General features: G+C 52.2%; 1 protein-coding gene across 1 annotated transcript; it reads left to right on the forward strand.

Moving 5' to 3' along the window:
- Positions 1-2717: 2717 nt before the first annotated feature.
- LOC149994365 (speedy protein E4-like) lies at positions 2718-7404 on the forward strand. Its single transcript, XM_090259050.1, has 7 exons — positions 2718-2826; positions 3362-3574; positions 4225-4283; positions 4649-4734; positions 6292-6463; positions 6647-6721; positions 7375-7404. Exons 1-7 carry the CDS (start codon positions 2718-2720, stop codon positions 7402-7404), a joined length of 744 nt encoding a protein of 247 aa, XP_090115176.1.
- The last annotated feature ends 8936 nt before the right edge of the window (positions 7405-16340 follow it).

Consider the following 16340-nt stretch of genomic DNA (forward strand, 5'->3'; position numbering starts at 1 on the left):
CCCCTGCAAGCACCCCAGAGCTTCTTCCTAGGGCAGACAAGTTTCTCACATCTAAAGAAGTGGATACCTAATATCCTCCGACGGGATGAAAAGTAAGGGTACAGACACGCCTAGAAAAGCGAGAAGAGAGCCACCCACCCAGTTTGGGCACTGTAACTACCAGTGCTGGCTTTAAAACATCCATCATAACATTAAGATTAAGGTGTCTAAAAATTACACTGAATTTGGGGACAAATTACTTCATTATCCATCGTTGATGCTCATGCTGTCTGGACTTAGAACAAAGTTAATCATGGATCATATTAATTTAGGCTTTGCAAAGATGTCTTGACAAGACAGACCAATGATCTCCAGCTTCTACAACTTTTCACAAAAACCACGCTCTGGAAAAAGAAACATTTGCTAAGCAACACAGTAAAGAAATCAGAACGAAAAGGAAACAAACTGCTAGAAGGCAGAGAATTTGCTTCCTCTGTCTGGTTTCTTTCACTTCACGTAACCCCCTCGAGGCCTCTATCCCCACTGTCCCAGATGGCTGCATTCCGTTCCTTCTCCTACTTGAGTAACGTGCCACTTGAAAAGGACATCTCACGTCTTCTGTACCCGCTCATCCACTGACGGACCCAGGTTCTTTCCACACCTCGGCTCTGCTGAATAATGCTGCAACAAACCGGGAGGTGCACATAGCTCTTCCAAGTTCTCCTTTCATTTCCTTCCAAGAAATTCCCAGACCTGGAATTGCTACGTCATAGAATGTTGAGGAGCTGCCATACCGTTTTCTGGAAGAACTGATGGGACTTCACTCAGGGTTGGTACAAGCAGATTAGAAACATGGACGTGAACAAATAAAAAATACAACTTCGGGTACATCCTGACTGTCTCATCCAAGTGTTCAAATGATGGATCAGAAGCACGACTCACGGCCCAAGGGTGGAAACAACCCGAGTGTCCATCAGCCCATGGATGCAGCAACAAGATACGGTTTCTATAATCGATATCATCCATCCTATAAAAAGAAGGAAATTCTGGCGCATGCAACAACATGCATGAACCTTGAAACCTTACGCTGACAAAATAAGCCTGAAATAAATGTACAGACACTATAGGATTCCACCGATACGGGTTCCCTACAGTAGTCAAGCTCCTACGGACAGGAGGCGCAAGGGTGGCTGGCTACCAGGACCGGGGGAGACGGATAGAAGTTCATCTTTGTTGGGTGCAGAGTCTCAGTTTGGGAAGACGACAAAGTTCTGCGGACGGACGGCGGTGACTGTAGCACAAGGTGCATGCGTTCGATACCCGCGAATTTAACCTCTGTTGTGGTTAAAACGGTAAACTGAGTATGTTATTTCACCACAATAAGAAAGCAAGGGAGGGAGGGAGGGAGGATAAACAAAAGGAAGTAAAGGGTTCCGTGCCCAGGAAAACAGGAGAGCTGTGAGGCTGGCAGGTGGTTCAGAAACAGCATCCGCTGACCCTGCGGCGTAACGGGTTGGTCGGTACCTTTTCTGCATCTGCCCTCCCCACCTGCACAGGGAACATTCTGTTCTGTCTTCAACTGGAGACCTTTCCACTTAAGTCTTCCTGTGTGGGTGACATTTCATTCATAGGGTACCTGAGCGGTAGTGAAATGTCTGACTCAAGAGTGAAACACAGGCTGAAAACGTGGATATGTGGACGAGAGTTCCTTCCCTGGACTTGAGGGGCAGGCTTTGGGTGCTTCATGGACTCCCTCAAATCGTAGACACCGTCTGAAGCATGTGAGCGCATGTGCGGCTTTCTAGGATTTTAGGTTCTCACAACGTCTCTTGGAATGAAAGCTGCCTGAGGGTTGAGGATGCGTTTCCCCTGCTTCCAAATCCTGAACATCGTTTCCTGAGACATCGAGCGTCGCCAAAACCTGTGCTTGCTGGTGCTGTGCTTGTCGTTTTCCAAAGTGCCTGTACCGCGCTCAACTGATTATTTTAATAAGATCAACTCATTCACTATTGTACAAGGGAAGAGCTGGGAAGAGAGACAGAGAGGAAGACAGGGAGAGAAACCGATGTGTGAGAGAGGCAAAGACCGCTTGCACAGGGCCCCAGACGGGGACCAGCCTGCGACCCAGGCAGGTGCCCTGACCGGGAATCACACGGGTGAAACTGTCGCTTGCAGGATCAATGCTCAGTGCAACGAGCCACGCAGGTCAGCGCACCAAATTCGCCGTTTGAAACTAAATTGTCACTTGGCAGGGCCACGGACCCAGGAACTTTTTTACACTTTTACCCCGCTCTTGAAAGGTCTCAGTATTTCTGCTTTACCTCCCTCTCCCGCCAGGCAACACTCTGAAATGGAAATGGGAGAGAAGACCTGCCAACCCAGTTCAGGCTCAGAATGGAGACAACAGCGCACTGGCTGGGGACGAGGTAAAGAGCGATGCTGACAATGGAGGACAGCTCTGGAGGCTGGTCTGAGCTTGTAGGGTCAGCAGCAGGAGACACTGTTTACCCTGACCGTCAGGAGAACTAAGTGCATGCGTGGCACTTACATGGATTCTATGTATGGCAGGTACATATGTGTGTTGGAGTCTTTCAAACTGGTGGCCGGGTGGGAATAACCGATGACATCAGAGGCTTCCGAACCTCCTGATTGGGAGGATCCATTCCGTGGCGCTAGGCAGCCCAGGTGGGCAACTACTTCTGTGATCGCCCACATTTACGGAAGGAGAACAAGGAGCCATGGCTGACACTGACTCAAGTGCCAACTGTGACCACCTTGGCCCAGAGCCGAGCACCTCAGGGAGCCCGATGGAGCTCAGAGTTACTCGGGGGAACGCAGGACAATCAGGTGAGGAAACAGGGGGCGGCGGGATTTGGCACGGTTGACATTAAGGAGGAAGGGGGCCCTGAGCAGGCTGTGTGTGAAAGAAAGGAGAGATTCAGAGCACCACCGGATTACAGGAGATGACAGGAGCTGGGGACCAGGAGATCCCCATGAAAGGACAGCCTGGGAGGCAAGCAAGGAGGGATAGGAGATGAGATTCAAAGATGAGAGAAGGGAAGGGAAGAAACAAGGACGGTCCTTTTGTCCCCCTTCAATGGGAGAAATCCTCTCAAACGAGGAAGACCTTTGAGGACACAGAAGAATAACAGCAAGGTGAACATGGGGGGCGGTGGAGGGGCGGAGTATTGGATTCACCAAAGGAGGAAGATGAAAAGATGGCAGGGGAGAAGGCCGGTAGCCTATGAGACAAGAAAGAATGGAGGGGTTGGTTTCTAGGGACGGGGGGAGAGGTGGGGTGGAAACGAGGTCGGGTTTTGGTGACCAATAGCTGAATTTCAAAGGCAAAAGCCTTATAACGTACCCTGGGTTCTTAACTCAGGCGCCTGTGTGGAATCCACCACCGCTGCTCGGACAACCGCAGCAAAGCGGAAGAGGGGGCGAGCAGAGAGGCGGGAGGCACAGGAGGAGACCGTCCCCACGCCTAACAACACCTGGCTCGTGGAGGACCGGGACGGTCTCAAAATGACCCTGAAAAGGAAGCGCGGTACAACGGTCCAGAGAGAACACCAGGAGGCCTTTGCCAGGCTTCTCAGTAAGCAGATACCCTGGAGAGCCCCCTCCTAGCCTACTCTTAAGTCACAACTTTGAACAACTATACTTTTCCAACAGAAAAGAACTCCCTGCTGGTTGGTGGGCTCTCCTTCCTAGGTGGGCTCCCTATCGAGTCTCAGTGGGGACCCTTAGATTAGGCTAGACTTGAGGAGGGTTTGCACTGGGAATCACGTGGCCTGTGAGTATTGCACCCTCGGAGACTTCTGAGCTCTCACTGGCCTTTTGAATCTAAATACCTTCACGTGTGTAAGGGGAGAGAAGGAGGCCAACTTCACGCCTTGATGTGACTGTCAACAAGACAAAGGACGGAATGGCTCTGGCATGAATGAGCAGGGCTGCATTCATGCGTGATGGGGGAGCAGCACTGAGTCGCTAAGATCTCAGTCACGCAGATAAGCTGCTGCCACCCTACGTGTCGCTCGGTCCCCCGGGACTGGGTGGGTGAGGGTGGTGACACACCTGCCTCCTTTCCCAGGGAACGATCTCCTCTATCCCTCTTCCTGGCAGCCTCACCCTTCGCCCCGCTCCTCAACCTTCCCCCAGAGCGGCACGCTTCCCCTCTTGAGCCCGGTACGCTCCCACGGAAACTCCGTTGCTGTCATCAGGCTCACACTTGCCCTCTCTTCACAGAGGACCCTGTCATCAAACGTTTCCTTGAGTGGGACGCGCAGCTGAGAATCTCAGATAAGGTGAGAGGGGTTCCTGCTCTACCATCGACCCTCGGATCAGGCGGCGGTTTCCTGAGCCCGCAGTTCCCCCCCAAACCTGCCTTCGGGGACCTAGGCGTGTCTCGCAGTGCGGACGGCAACCCTGCCTCTGCCCCGGCTCTTCTGGGACCTGAGCCCAAGGCTTGTCCCTCTTCTCTCAGCTCTTGGGGACTCCCCCTCGCTCCAGCTTCTCAGAGACCCTCCCGATGCCGGCCGGCCCAAACACAGAGCATCTCTGACACCCTAGGCGCCTGCCATGCCGGGAGCATCAGCCTTTCCCTTATCCCGCTCTTCTTCCTCTTTCACAATGTGAGTCCTCGTGTGTGTCTTCCTCCTCTTCCCACCAGTACCTGCTCTCAATGGTCCTGGCCTATTTGAGCCGCGCCGTCCTGTTCTCCTGGCAGTACCGGCGCATCCACTTCTTCCTGGCCCTGTGAGTACCGTGCTGAACCCCATCAGTCACTTTCATCCTCTGGGGAGCGCGGGGACACGAGCGGGTCTCCGACCTCTCACCTGCTTTCCACCCCATTTCTACCGTGTACACTGGGGATGAACTTGATAGGACTGGACTACCGCGTTTCTTACACTGTTCTTAGGAAGACCCAACAACACCAATGTCCGTTACAAGACTGAAGAAACCACAAGAAAACATCAGGTCCTCACAAACATTTCACACCACCCTTCCCCTGAGTAAACAGGCTTGAGACGAACCGTTCCTAAGTCTTCTCCCCCACATCTCGCCACACCTCTCGACGACACCAAATGTCACGGTCTTTCTCCTCAGTGCAGGCCCCCGTCACATACCACAGATCGATTGTGAATACTCGCCCCGGGTCCCGGGCCGGCCTGTTCGGCTGTTTCGAGTGCCGTGCGGTCCACCGAAGTGTTGCGGGTTCGGTCGCGGTCAGGGCTCCTGAAGGAGGCGACCGATCCGGGTTTCTCGCTCACGTCAATGTCTCTCCCTCTCTCTGAATCAATGCACATCTCCTCGGGGGAGGAGAACAAACAGTAAGACCCAGGGCTCTTTCTTACCAATCTCCCTGAATGGACTTCGAAACACAGCTCTAACCACTTCCCCACCCCCCCACCCAACAAGTCCACTGGCTCATGTTGTTCTCAACCGAGGCCAGAGTTCTCGCTGTGAAATCAGCTCTCTCTGCACCCTCCATCAAACCCGGTGACCACCCTGACACTCCCTTCTTCGTTTCGCTGCTCTTCCCAACACCCTTCCCTGACTGTATATTGTGCTTTCTGTCGCGGTACTTTTACACGCATGTAACTGAAAGACACAATCTCCTCTGAAACTAACTCAAACGCCAAAACCTTCGGACCTCCTCACTTCTGCACCCCGGTAGCCAAGGAAAAGCATTGCTAATTTAAATAAACAAACGAACAAAAAGCACATATATATCAACGGGTTCTTAAAACACTCGGCACCCTCCTCTTCATGTCGCACAATCTGTATGACATTGAGTCTCTGAGGGCATCAGTTTTGCACTTGACGAGGACACAAAGCGTTCGGTCATTCGTCCTATGAAACCTTACAAAGTGCACCTCCAGGGCCAGGGAGTGTGAGGATGGGAGCATTCAGAAGGGCCCCTGAGGGAATGCGCCAAGGAACCCAGTCCTGCTTCAGTCACTTGGTAGGAAACCGTGAGGACTGAGATGGGCCAGTCGGCTCCTGCCCGCAGGAGCTGTCCAGGGGCTCACACGACAGGGAGACGGGTGTGCGCGCGCACGGCAGGGTCAACGAAGGGGGTGGGCTTCCCCACTCAGTTCACTGTATCTGCATCGTCAAGGTAGGAGAGGGGCCCTTCAGCTGCCTGCTCAGCAGGGGCTTCTTGTGCCTGGGAGGCGCTCTGCGACCCTGCATGGGGCTCCTGCGGGTCCTGTGTGAAGGCCGTCCTGCCTGCGTCCTCTCTGGGAAGCTGACTGCAGGCAGGGCCCCTCTCCGTCTGCTCTCAGCTGACACCCTGATGGCTTTCCTCAGCTACCTCGCCATTGACATGGAAGAGGACCGCTGCGCCCCTAAAGAGGCCATCATTTTCTTCCTCTACGGGAACAACAACCGCGCCTGGCGTCCCATGTTCCAGAAGCAGCGGTTTGAATTCTTCCGCTCCATGGGCTACAGGGCATGGGTCACCAAGGAGGAGTGTGAAGAGGTAGGTGGGCGGCGGGGCTCTGGTGGAGGGCGGTGCCGGGCTGCGGAGGGAAAGGGTCCTGGGCCTCACAGCTGGGACTGGGGGGGTGAGAGAGACGGGGGTGGGGGGAAGGGGCGGACAAGGGGAGGGTCGTGGGTCCACCTGGAGAGCCCTCACCTTTTCAGGGACTCTTTGTCTTTCCAGATCCAGGCCTTCGATCCCCAGCTCTGGGTGTGGCGGCGAGACCGTGCCCTCCTTTCTCAGACCCCGAAGGCTAAGGTAGGTGTGAACGGAGGGAGGGCTGTGTCCCCACGGGTGCAGACAGAATCATCTGTGGACCCTGGAGGAAACCCGACACATTTAACTGCACCGCCCATGATCGTCGACCCCATCCCTCTCCGTCACCCTGCCACACGTCTGAAGCACACCCACCAGGCACACAGCCAGGCATGTGCCGGAACTCCTTTAGCTTTACCTTGTCCCAAAAGCACTTCCCCTGCCCTTCCATTCTAAACGATAGCTTTGCGGAATAGAGTTCTTTATGAAACAGGGCATGAAACGCACTCCTGGTGTGGCAGGGCCGCTCCCCACTCCCGGCTCCACTCTCTTTCTCTTGTCTTCAAACTTTCCGCTGCTGTGGCAGGAAGGCGACAGCCTGGAGAGCAGGAAGGCCGCCTGCCCCTGGCCTGCGCTGGCCTGACTGGGACATCCTTCGAGCACACTGTCCTCGGCACCAGGTTGGTGTCTCAGACCCCAGGCTGGGGAGAAACCACGGGAACCAGCCCCTCTGGGCCAGCACTGCCCATCCCTGGCCTTGGTTCAGAATGCACCGACCCTCTGCTGGGCAGAGCTGGGATTCTTCCCATCTGAGAAGTGGGCGGCCTCTTGGGAGCCTATCTCATTTCACCGGCCTTCTCCCAACATCCCCTAAGGGGCGCCACGCCACTACCACTTCTCGGTGAGGTGGCTCACGCAGTCCTCGGTGCATTGGACGGTCTCTTTGACATTCTCTCACAGCAGAGTCTCCGGCTCGGTGCAGCAGGCATTCCTCCGGGTGCTTCTCAGTCACATTCGCGGTTCATTCACTGAGGCTGCTTTCACCCGCGGCAGCAGCTCGGCTCACGTTCTCCAGCATGATCTTTCCAAAGGATGGTTTTCCTCCAATGATGTCTTGTCTCCGGTCCCTGAACAGCCACCAGACAGCCTCCTCTTCTCAGGAAACCAGACACGTTGTTTCCCAGAGGAGAGGCAAGGCCTGCAGGGAGTGGCCTCGAGCTCACTGTGCTCCCTGGGAGCTGGCCTGGCTCTGTGGGAAGGGAGGCGGACAGGTTGCCACACTCCTGGGGCCTGGGTCTCCACCCTGCACTCGCATGAGTGGCCACCCCACCTGGGGAGCACTTGTGAGCCTGCAGGGTACCTGGCACCTACTGAGAGCTCAAGCTGAAGATGAGGCAGACACGGAAGCCATTGTCCGCGCGCTCACACTAAAAAGCCTTCAAAGGCAAGAAGCTGATGAGCATGTCTCGAGCTACTACTGTGACCAGGGTCCTGAGGCCTCGCTTGGGTCCCATGGTGCTGTCATGTGAGCCAGCAGGGAGGGCGGGTCAAGAGCAGCAGCCACAGGGCTGTGGTTTCGCTGCCCAGTGTGTTAGCGGCTCAGCGCACACGGCTGGGTATCTGTTTATTTCATTAAAATAAAGTTTTCTTTTTATTAACCTTGGGGAGAGAATGAGTGATATCAACGTGGATCGTTGTTCCACCTATTTATGTATTCACCGGCTGCTTCTTGGATGCGCCCTGATGGGGGATCGGACCCACAACTTAGGCACACAGGAACGCCACTCTAAGCAACTGAGCCTCTCAGCCAGGGCACGCACATGGCCGTTCACAGTTAAAATCAAGGGTACAAATATCAAAATTCAGAACCTCAAGTGCAGTGACCACATTTCATGTGCTCAATAGCCACATGTGCCTTTTGGCTCCTCTACTGAAAGGTACTGATCTAGAATATGCCACTGTAGAAAGTTTGCCCGGATGGAGCTGTATTACACGGTACTTGCTCAGTAAATAGTAAGGCACAGAGAAGGGATAAAGAGAGTAGCAGGAAAAAAGAGAAGAGGGGGGTAGATGTTGCTTTGTGCTACCAGACTGGAGACCGAGGTGCCACGGATCACGGGAACAACTTTCCCAAAACCCCTTCACAACTGTTTGGAACACATTCTGCCCAGAAGGTCTCAGAGGTCAGGGCGTTACCTGGAGACAGCAGTCCGCAGCCACAGCAGACAGCAGGTAAAGTCGAGGCCAAGCTGGGCCATGGAGCAGCTTCCAGTCTTGGTCTCTGAGGAAGTGCCAGACCAAAGGCTTGCAGACAGCGCCCTCTTGTGGCTCCTCGCGCCAGCTTCAAGAAAACACACACAGGCAGGGAATGCTGGGGCTCAGGTCTCATAAACTACACAGCACCCTGATGGGTGGGTCACTGCAGCAAAGCTGCCACTGCATTAAGGACAGGTGGCTGTCACTGCCCTGGAGCACATCTGGACCGATTTCTGAACGATGGGACCAAACCCTCCCCCATACCTGGAACAAAATCACCACTGCCGCCACTGAGGCCCAAGCGCCACATTCTCCACAGCACCTCCCCTGCCACGTTGTCTGCCGTAGCCTCTGAGGGGGTCTCCCTTGTCCACTCGCACCTTGCATCCCAGGCCATCGATTCGGCCATAATGCCTTTTCCCAAACACAAGTGTGACGCACTTGTGATCTTCTAAAAACCCCCCACTGTCTCGCCCCAGCTCCATCTTCTATCGCTGTCCCCTCCCAAGCATGAGTCTCCTACGTGGCTTGCACACCCCGCACTGTCACCTGGCGGCCTCCACACGGTGTGCCTCTGCCCAGACATTCTGTTCTCACCCTTCACTGGTGGAAAATGAGACTCATCTTCAAGTCTCAGCTCAGATGGCCCTGCCCCTCAGAACATTCCCTCACTCTCAACACCCAGTCAGCGTGCCTTATCTTATCGATGGTTCCTCATCCCAGAGCCTGAGGCAAGGGCCGAGGACCAGGGTTTTAGTGGGAGTAATCCAGGCGGGCTGGTAAGGGAGGGCGGAAGTGAGACAGGGAAGGAAAGGAGCCAGGATAAAGGACATTTCCAGAGGGGGACTTTGGAGGGGGACATTTCCTGGCGCCACCGCAGGGATCTCCAATGTCACAGCCCTTGGGGTCACCCGGGGAGCCTGCGGAAGCCGTACCCAGCCCGCTACCCATTACGTGAGAATCCGCAGGGTGGAGCAAGGGCATCAGTGTTTTCTCTGTGTGGGAAAGACGAACTGAGACCCAGCTTGGGTGCGTCTGGGTCAGGCCTGAGGACCTGGATTCCCAAACACATCCTGGGGAAGCGGTGCTGTGGTCTGGGCCCTACCAAGGAGCCAGGGCGCCTGCCGCCCAAGTCGTGCAACTCCAAGGCCCGCCTGACAAATCCACGCAGGGCTGAACCCGCCCGGTGGCCCGAGGACTTACCGTGATCTTCGTGGCCCTGGCATGCTTCCCATGGAAGCTGAGCACGACACTCTCCAGGCCGTGGCTGCCGTAGGTGCCTTTGAAGAGGCCCGGCCTGATGAGGTCCTCCGGGTGGCTGGGCGGGAGGTAGATGCGGCGGCAGGTCAAGCGGTTGCTGCGGGGAGGGTGACGGGAGAGCGTGGCAGAGCCGCACGGGGCTGCAGCGGTGCAGAGCCCGCACCTCCCCGCCCCACCGCGGGGCCCAGGCCGTGTGGCTGACCTAGGATGCCACATCCGTAGGGAGCAGGGGCACCCCATGTTCCCAAGCCATGCTCACCCCACCCACAGGTGCACAGCACCCTCACACCTTCTCTGATTCCAATGAGGCTTAACCCTTTGAGCGCCATGCGTCACTGTTAAAGTTTGTAGGAGAAATGCCATGTTATTTTGCTCAGAAATGCAGTTGATGGAAAATGTCTATAAAAGCATTATTCATGGGCTGAAAATTTCACGACATGTAGTAAATACCCCCTTCTTTTGTAAGCCGTGTCCTTTGACACCATTTAGCAAAAAGTTTACTGCATTAAAATTATTTTGTGACAATTATTTTAGAAAAAAAATAAATTCTTTCCTTCAATATGGCTTTTGAAGTATAATATGTGGCATAAGATAAAACCTATGAGTATAATTTGAAAAAACACAGAGCAACATGGATAACAAGCACTTTTCCAAGGGGATTCTTGAAGAAGTAAAAAGGGGCTATCACTTAGTAGTCTCAGGGGTATAGCAAAGAGAACAGTGAGGAATGGTGTGGTTGGAAAGAACAAATGCTTTTAACTGGATGCAGAACCAGTGGAGAGGTCCAACTAGTGACTCTTTGGGGAGTGACATACAGCATCACAGCCTAAACAACACACAGAGGTAGTGGGGGTAGAGCCCTGTTTCCTCCCATTTCTCCTGCTCTGTACGGACACGGGCTTGTAGCTACAGACACCGCTGCAAACTCACTGGCACCAAGACCGGGAAGAGAAAGGAGGCCTGGCCCCTCGCCCGCACACGGCTGCCGTACCTAAGGGAGCCCGAGCACACACTCACCTGGATGTGGCCGTTGTGCGGCCCGCTGTGGCCATACATGCACTCCGCCGTGGGTCGATTTCTTCTCCGTCAGGTGAATTCTAAACCAGGGCTTGAATCGCATTGGGTCATCCACACGAGGGTCATGGGGAGGCAGGTACATCCAACCGATAATGAACGAGCCGTCCCACCTGTAGTAAGGACAAGGGCGCATGTCCACAAGAGGGTTACCTAAGGCACCAAGGCAGAGGTTCCTCACCCTCAGCTCTTCACAGTGACCACCCACGTCTGCATGCTCCAGGCCCACGGAGAACCTCAGGGCCAACACACATCAAGATACCCCTGATCTATCACAATGGGACAAGCATGGCCTTGCTCATCAAGTGCTTTTTCATTAGAGAGTCGTTATCTAATGAAAAACAGTGTGAGCCCTGGCTACTGTGCCTCAGTGGATTGAGTGCCCGACTGCAAACCAAAGGGTCACTCGTTCGATTCGCAGTCAGGGCATAGGCCTGGGTTTGGGGACAGGTCCCCAGTTGGGAGCGTGTGGAAGGCAACCACACATTGATGTTTCTCTCCCTCTACTTCTCCCTCCCTTCCCTTCTCTCTAAAAAATAAATAAATATTTCTAAAAATCAATGAGACTATACTTAATAACAGTTTATTGATCACTGAAATTTACTGAGAATAGAACTTCAACATGAGATGATGGATACGTTCATTACCGGTAACAAGATGGTGGGACCATGCAGCGTACTTACAAATCCTACATTTTTCTCAATTATATCTCAATAAAGCTGAAAAATTTACTTTTTAAATAGAAAAAAAAAAAAAAAAAGGCTTTTACACTTGAACCAAAGAAAGTCTTTTAGAAAGAACTTTGAGATCGAAAGTGTGTGTGTGTGTTTGACCGTGGGTGGGGGGGGTGGTAGCCAAACGTCATGAGAAAGAAGTGGAATGATCTAGTAAGTGATACCCGGACACCATGCCCAGGGAACTCGGTGGCATAGGGGGGTGCCAGGCCTCAGGATTTCGATGACATCATTTTAAACGAAGCAATCGTGTCCAAGCAGCAGCTTTGTTGAAATAGTGAGTTTTATGAAGAGTAAGTTTCCAAATTTGTCCATCAAGTGCGTTTTTACTTCTTGCTGTTCATTCACCTGAGCCTGACATCCCTCAGGAACACCAACCTAGGGACGTACCTACAGAAAGTACATGTGTAACACTAGGCTATTACATGCTACGGTCCCTATATCCAACAATAAAAAGTAAACCGTGACTAGCTCTATCTTCATCCAAATTGACTCTCCAACAAATGGCTTATGGCCACAGCACCGCTGCGTTCTTCATTTCTCCTGGCTCGCCAATCTCCCCACTTGCACAAGGCCACGTTTTACCCTCGAGCAGCTGGTCACGGGGGTTGGTCAGAATGAGCGAGGGTTGAGAAATACTCGCTCCCCCAAGGCTCACTATCACACACACCTTAGACTCACAGCTTTGGGCAGAGCAACAGGCAAAGATTTGGTTTCCGCCTTGGGAACTAGCTCTCTCAGAGCCTGTGGCTGCCACAACAAAAGACCACAGGCTGGGTGGCTGATAAAGCACAGACATTTCCTTCTCAAGTGCCGGCACAGCTGGGTTCTGGTGAGGACCCTGGTCTGTGCGGCAGACGGCAGACTCCCCGCCGGGCACTTCCATGGTATAAGGGGCGAGGCGTGGCTCTGGGCACTTTTCTAAGGACAATAATCTCATCTGTAAAGCTTCACCCAATGACCTAATCACCTCCCAAAGGCCCCCACTTCTTTTTTAAGGAATCCTCTCCCGAGGGTATGTTTCTGGATTTTAGACACAGAGGAAGGAAGAAAGAGAAACAGACATCGAGCTTAGAAAGGATCAAACCCAAAGCCTAGGGATGTGCCCTGATGGGGGAACAAACCCACAACCTTTTTATGTATGGGAAGACGCTCCAACCAACTGAGCCACCATCACCCTAGTCGTTTTGAATTGGGAGGAACACAGGCACTGTGACTGTAGCGCTAGCCAAGAGCACACTACCTGTTACGGTTAAACTCAGAATCCAGGCTTAGCATTCGGAGCAGGCCTCTGCGCCCACGCTTTGTGATGCTCATGTGTCAGGAACGTTTGTAGTGTGATTCCAAGTTCAGATTTCCACGTGTACAAATGGACCAAGCTGTGAGTAACGCAAGCACAACTCTTCTGATGCGCGCTGGTCCCCAAACGGAATCATCTCGGGTCCTTGCGAGGATGCAGGTTCCTGGGTATATGAAGAAATTTTTAGGCTCCGAGTCATCACACTTCAACAATCATCATGGAAAATGCATGGTTCGAGAATGGCATTGAGGATGGAGAATTAGAGATAAAATAGGATTTATAACTTAGTCTAAACTCTGGCTACAAGGGACTGAGAATTTAGATAATCTTCCTATTTGGAGATTGGCCTGTTGGAAATGTCTCTCTCTCTCTCTCTCTCTCTCTCTCTCTCTCTCTCTCTCTCTCTCTCTCTCACTTCTAGGTCGCTGAGCCCAGGGGAGATTCCAGTGCTCAGCAGCAAGTGAATCCAGGCGCTAATGACGGGCAGGAGGAAGGGAAAGAGGAGCCTCCTGTGCGGACAATCTAACAGAGCCCAGAATATTCTCCAATGAGCTGGACAGTTATCATGTTCTGCTCTTCAGAACACTTTTACAAGCCGTTTAAGGACAACAAGAAACCAGGGTGTTTTCAGGTTTTATCCCTCTCCCAGTCAACACCCAAAATTTCAGATAGTTTCATTCATATCTCCCAGGGCAGAAGCTGGATGTCCCGTTTTCGCGCACTTGCTTACAACGGTCTAGAGCCATGTGGAGGTGAAGTTTAGGGGTCGCCATGTTATAGAACCCCTGGGCTGCTCCAATTGAAAACAAACCCACGGGCTCTTTAGTTTGGGGCCCGACTGCCCGCCGCCAAAATCATAACTCTTGATACCAGAGTTTGGCGAAAAGAAAAAGAATAGTTTATTTAACAGTTATATAGATTAGGTTATTTGCGGATTTCGGTTGTTAAGTCTTATGTTCTTTAAAACACCCATAAACACATATTCTTGCCTCCCCCTACCAAACCAGGCCAGTTTTAGAAAAGTCAGAGAAACCGTTTCCCTACTTTCCAAACACAGTTCAGCTTTACCAGTAGCTGCCGATCATTCAATCTGATTGGGGAGACCTCGTCTGTGTTATGGGGTCCACCAGCTTTTAATCCAGAACCTCGTGGATTCTCAGCCTCCTTGTAAACTGCATAGTTAGTCCTTTTGTAATTCGCACAGTCAGCCTCAGCCTCAGTCAAATCCACACAGTCAGCCTGGCTAAAATGTCTCCGCTTATTTTTAAATCCCTGACTATGTCCTCTGATGCAGTGGGTGCGGTAACCAGTTCTGACCATTCACAGAACCTCACGCAGGCTCTGTGTGCTTTCTCCATACCATCCCCTGGTCCAAGTCCCCTCCCATCTACCTGAGGCTTTGGATGCATTAAAGCCATTTTGCATAAAAAAAAAAAAAAAAAAAAAAAGACACTAGCCACCAGCCTCAGGCATTTGGTAGCATTCAAAAAGCTGCTTCCTTCTCCCCATCTCCCAGCAGCAAACTCTGGGGATTTTTGGACTCCCCTGTTTCTGTAACAGGCATAGGAGGAAATACTTTAAAACTATGAACTTAGAGCCCTAAGAGTGTGATAGTTGTATGTATACCATAAATTTTATTGATTTATTTGCAAAATGTTCCCATAGGATTAGTAGAGTTCTTTTCCTGCTTAATATTTATATACTTCTGTTAGTTTTGAATAGTCATAGTTTTGAAAACATGCTGTTTCCACTGAGAGTATTAGGACTACTTTTACTGTTATACATAGGTACATTTAATTTTGTTTACGCTTGCAGGGGAGGGGTTTTGTGAATTTATCTGTTACATCATATCAATTATCTTACAGGTAGGTGGGTAGTTCTCCCATATTCGCATCAACATGCATTTTCATTTTATGGTCTCTGTTACTGAGTCGTGGGAATTCATTGTAATTTTTTAACCAGCCTGTGTGACCTGTCTGTATGCTATTTTACAAACATCAGGGAAGAGCACAGGGCAATGCCTCTCTTGAGGAAATAAAATAAAGATGAAGTTCTCACCCTCGTGATGTGTGTCGCTTTCCCGGTTTGATTAGCTGTTCACTGTCAAGTGAGAAGGAAGCGTCGTGGGGTTGCGGTTACTCAACCAAACTTTTAACTCTCTGAAGTAACCCTGAACTGTTTTGCACGTCAGCAGGAAAAACAAGAGATTGAGGCAGATCTCCGGCTAGAGCCCGAGAGCAGGAGAGAAGGGCACGAGATTGAGGTACAAGAATGGAAAGAGCAGAGAAAAGGAAGAAAGCACCACAGGCACCTAGACAATAACCTGAAATTCAAAAGAAAGCACAAGGGTCTCCACAGGACCCGCTTTCCTGGAAATGGGCTGTGACAGGACACGAGAGGACACACACAGTGGTCACTACCCCAGCCCTAATGAGAGTCCATTTCACAACCTCCAATTGCAGCTTCATGTGGTTGAACGACAACTGAGCCTGTGACAAAGCAGCAATCACGAGAGAGAAACGAAGGTATTAGAGAAATTCTGGAGGAAAACAGAAGAGAACAGAGGAAGAAGTAGGTCTGTTAAGTGAAATGGGCCCAGAAGGAGGGGCTAATATTGGGAACACTGGGTCACAGACTAAAGCAAAGCGTCCTGGGAGATGGCATCGTCAGTGAACGCCGGGACGGTCCCCATACCAAGTTCCCGAGTCCTCAGGGAGTGCCTCCCTCACAGCACACAGATGTGTTTCACCCACCAGGGAAGCTCACCTGAGATTCGGTGACTTGTGTTTCCCTTAGGGCTGCAATACGTAGGCAGGGTCTTTTCAATCACTGGCCTTGCGGTTGAGTTCAACTTCTAGCCGCCTCTCCTCCTCAGAGATTGGGCTCTAATCCCTGACCTCTAATCACAGGGTTGGTCTTTCCGGCCTCACTGACCCGCACCAGGACTCGCCTCCTTAGCAGGAACCCAGGGGAGCTACCAGGGCACCAGCACACTTCACAGGCTCTGCTGTCACTCAGGAAATTCCGGGGATTGAGGACCTTCCTCCAAGGAAGCAGGGTCAAGGACCTGCCCAAATGTTCCTTACACAACACGTGGAGCACGGTTGGGAGCTCGGTCAGAGCTCTCAGGTGGCCGCGGGGGGAGGGAAACTGGTCCGGGTGCAGGAGCCATTGCAGCCGGAGCTGTGGCACGGGAGACAGAAGCAGCTGAAGAAGT

This window comes from Furipterus horrens, unplaced genomic scaffold, assembly GCF_987537825.1.
Source record: "Furipterus horrens unplaced genomic scaffold, mFurHor1.1.pri manual_scaffold_13, whole genome shotgun sequence".
Classification (NCBI taxonomy): Eukaryota; Metazoa; Chordata; class Mammalia; order Chiroptera; family Furipteridae; genus Furipterus; species Furipterus horrens.

Excerpts from the sequence above, each read along its gene's own strand:
- LOC149994365 (XM_090259050.1), top strand. The coding sequence starts at position 2,718 with ATGGCTGACACTGACTCAAGTGCCAACTGTGACCACCTTGGCCCAGAG. Across the intron at positions 2,827-3,361 it reads GGGGAACGCAGGACAATCAG|GCGCCTGTGTGGAATCCACC; the intron begins GTGAGGAAACAG and ends TTCTTAACTCAG. Across the intron at positions 6,464-6,646 it reads CCAAGGAGGAGTGTGAAGAG|ATCCAGGCCTTCGATCCCCA; the intron begins GTAGGTGGGCGG and ends TTGTCTTTCCAG.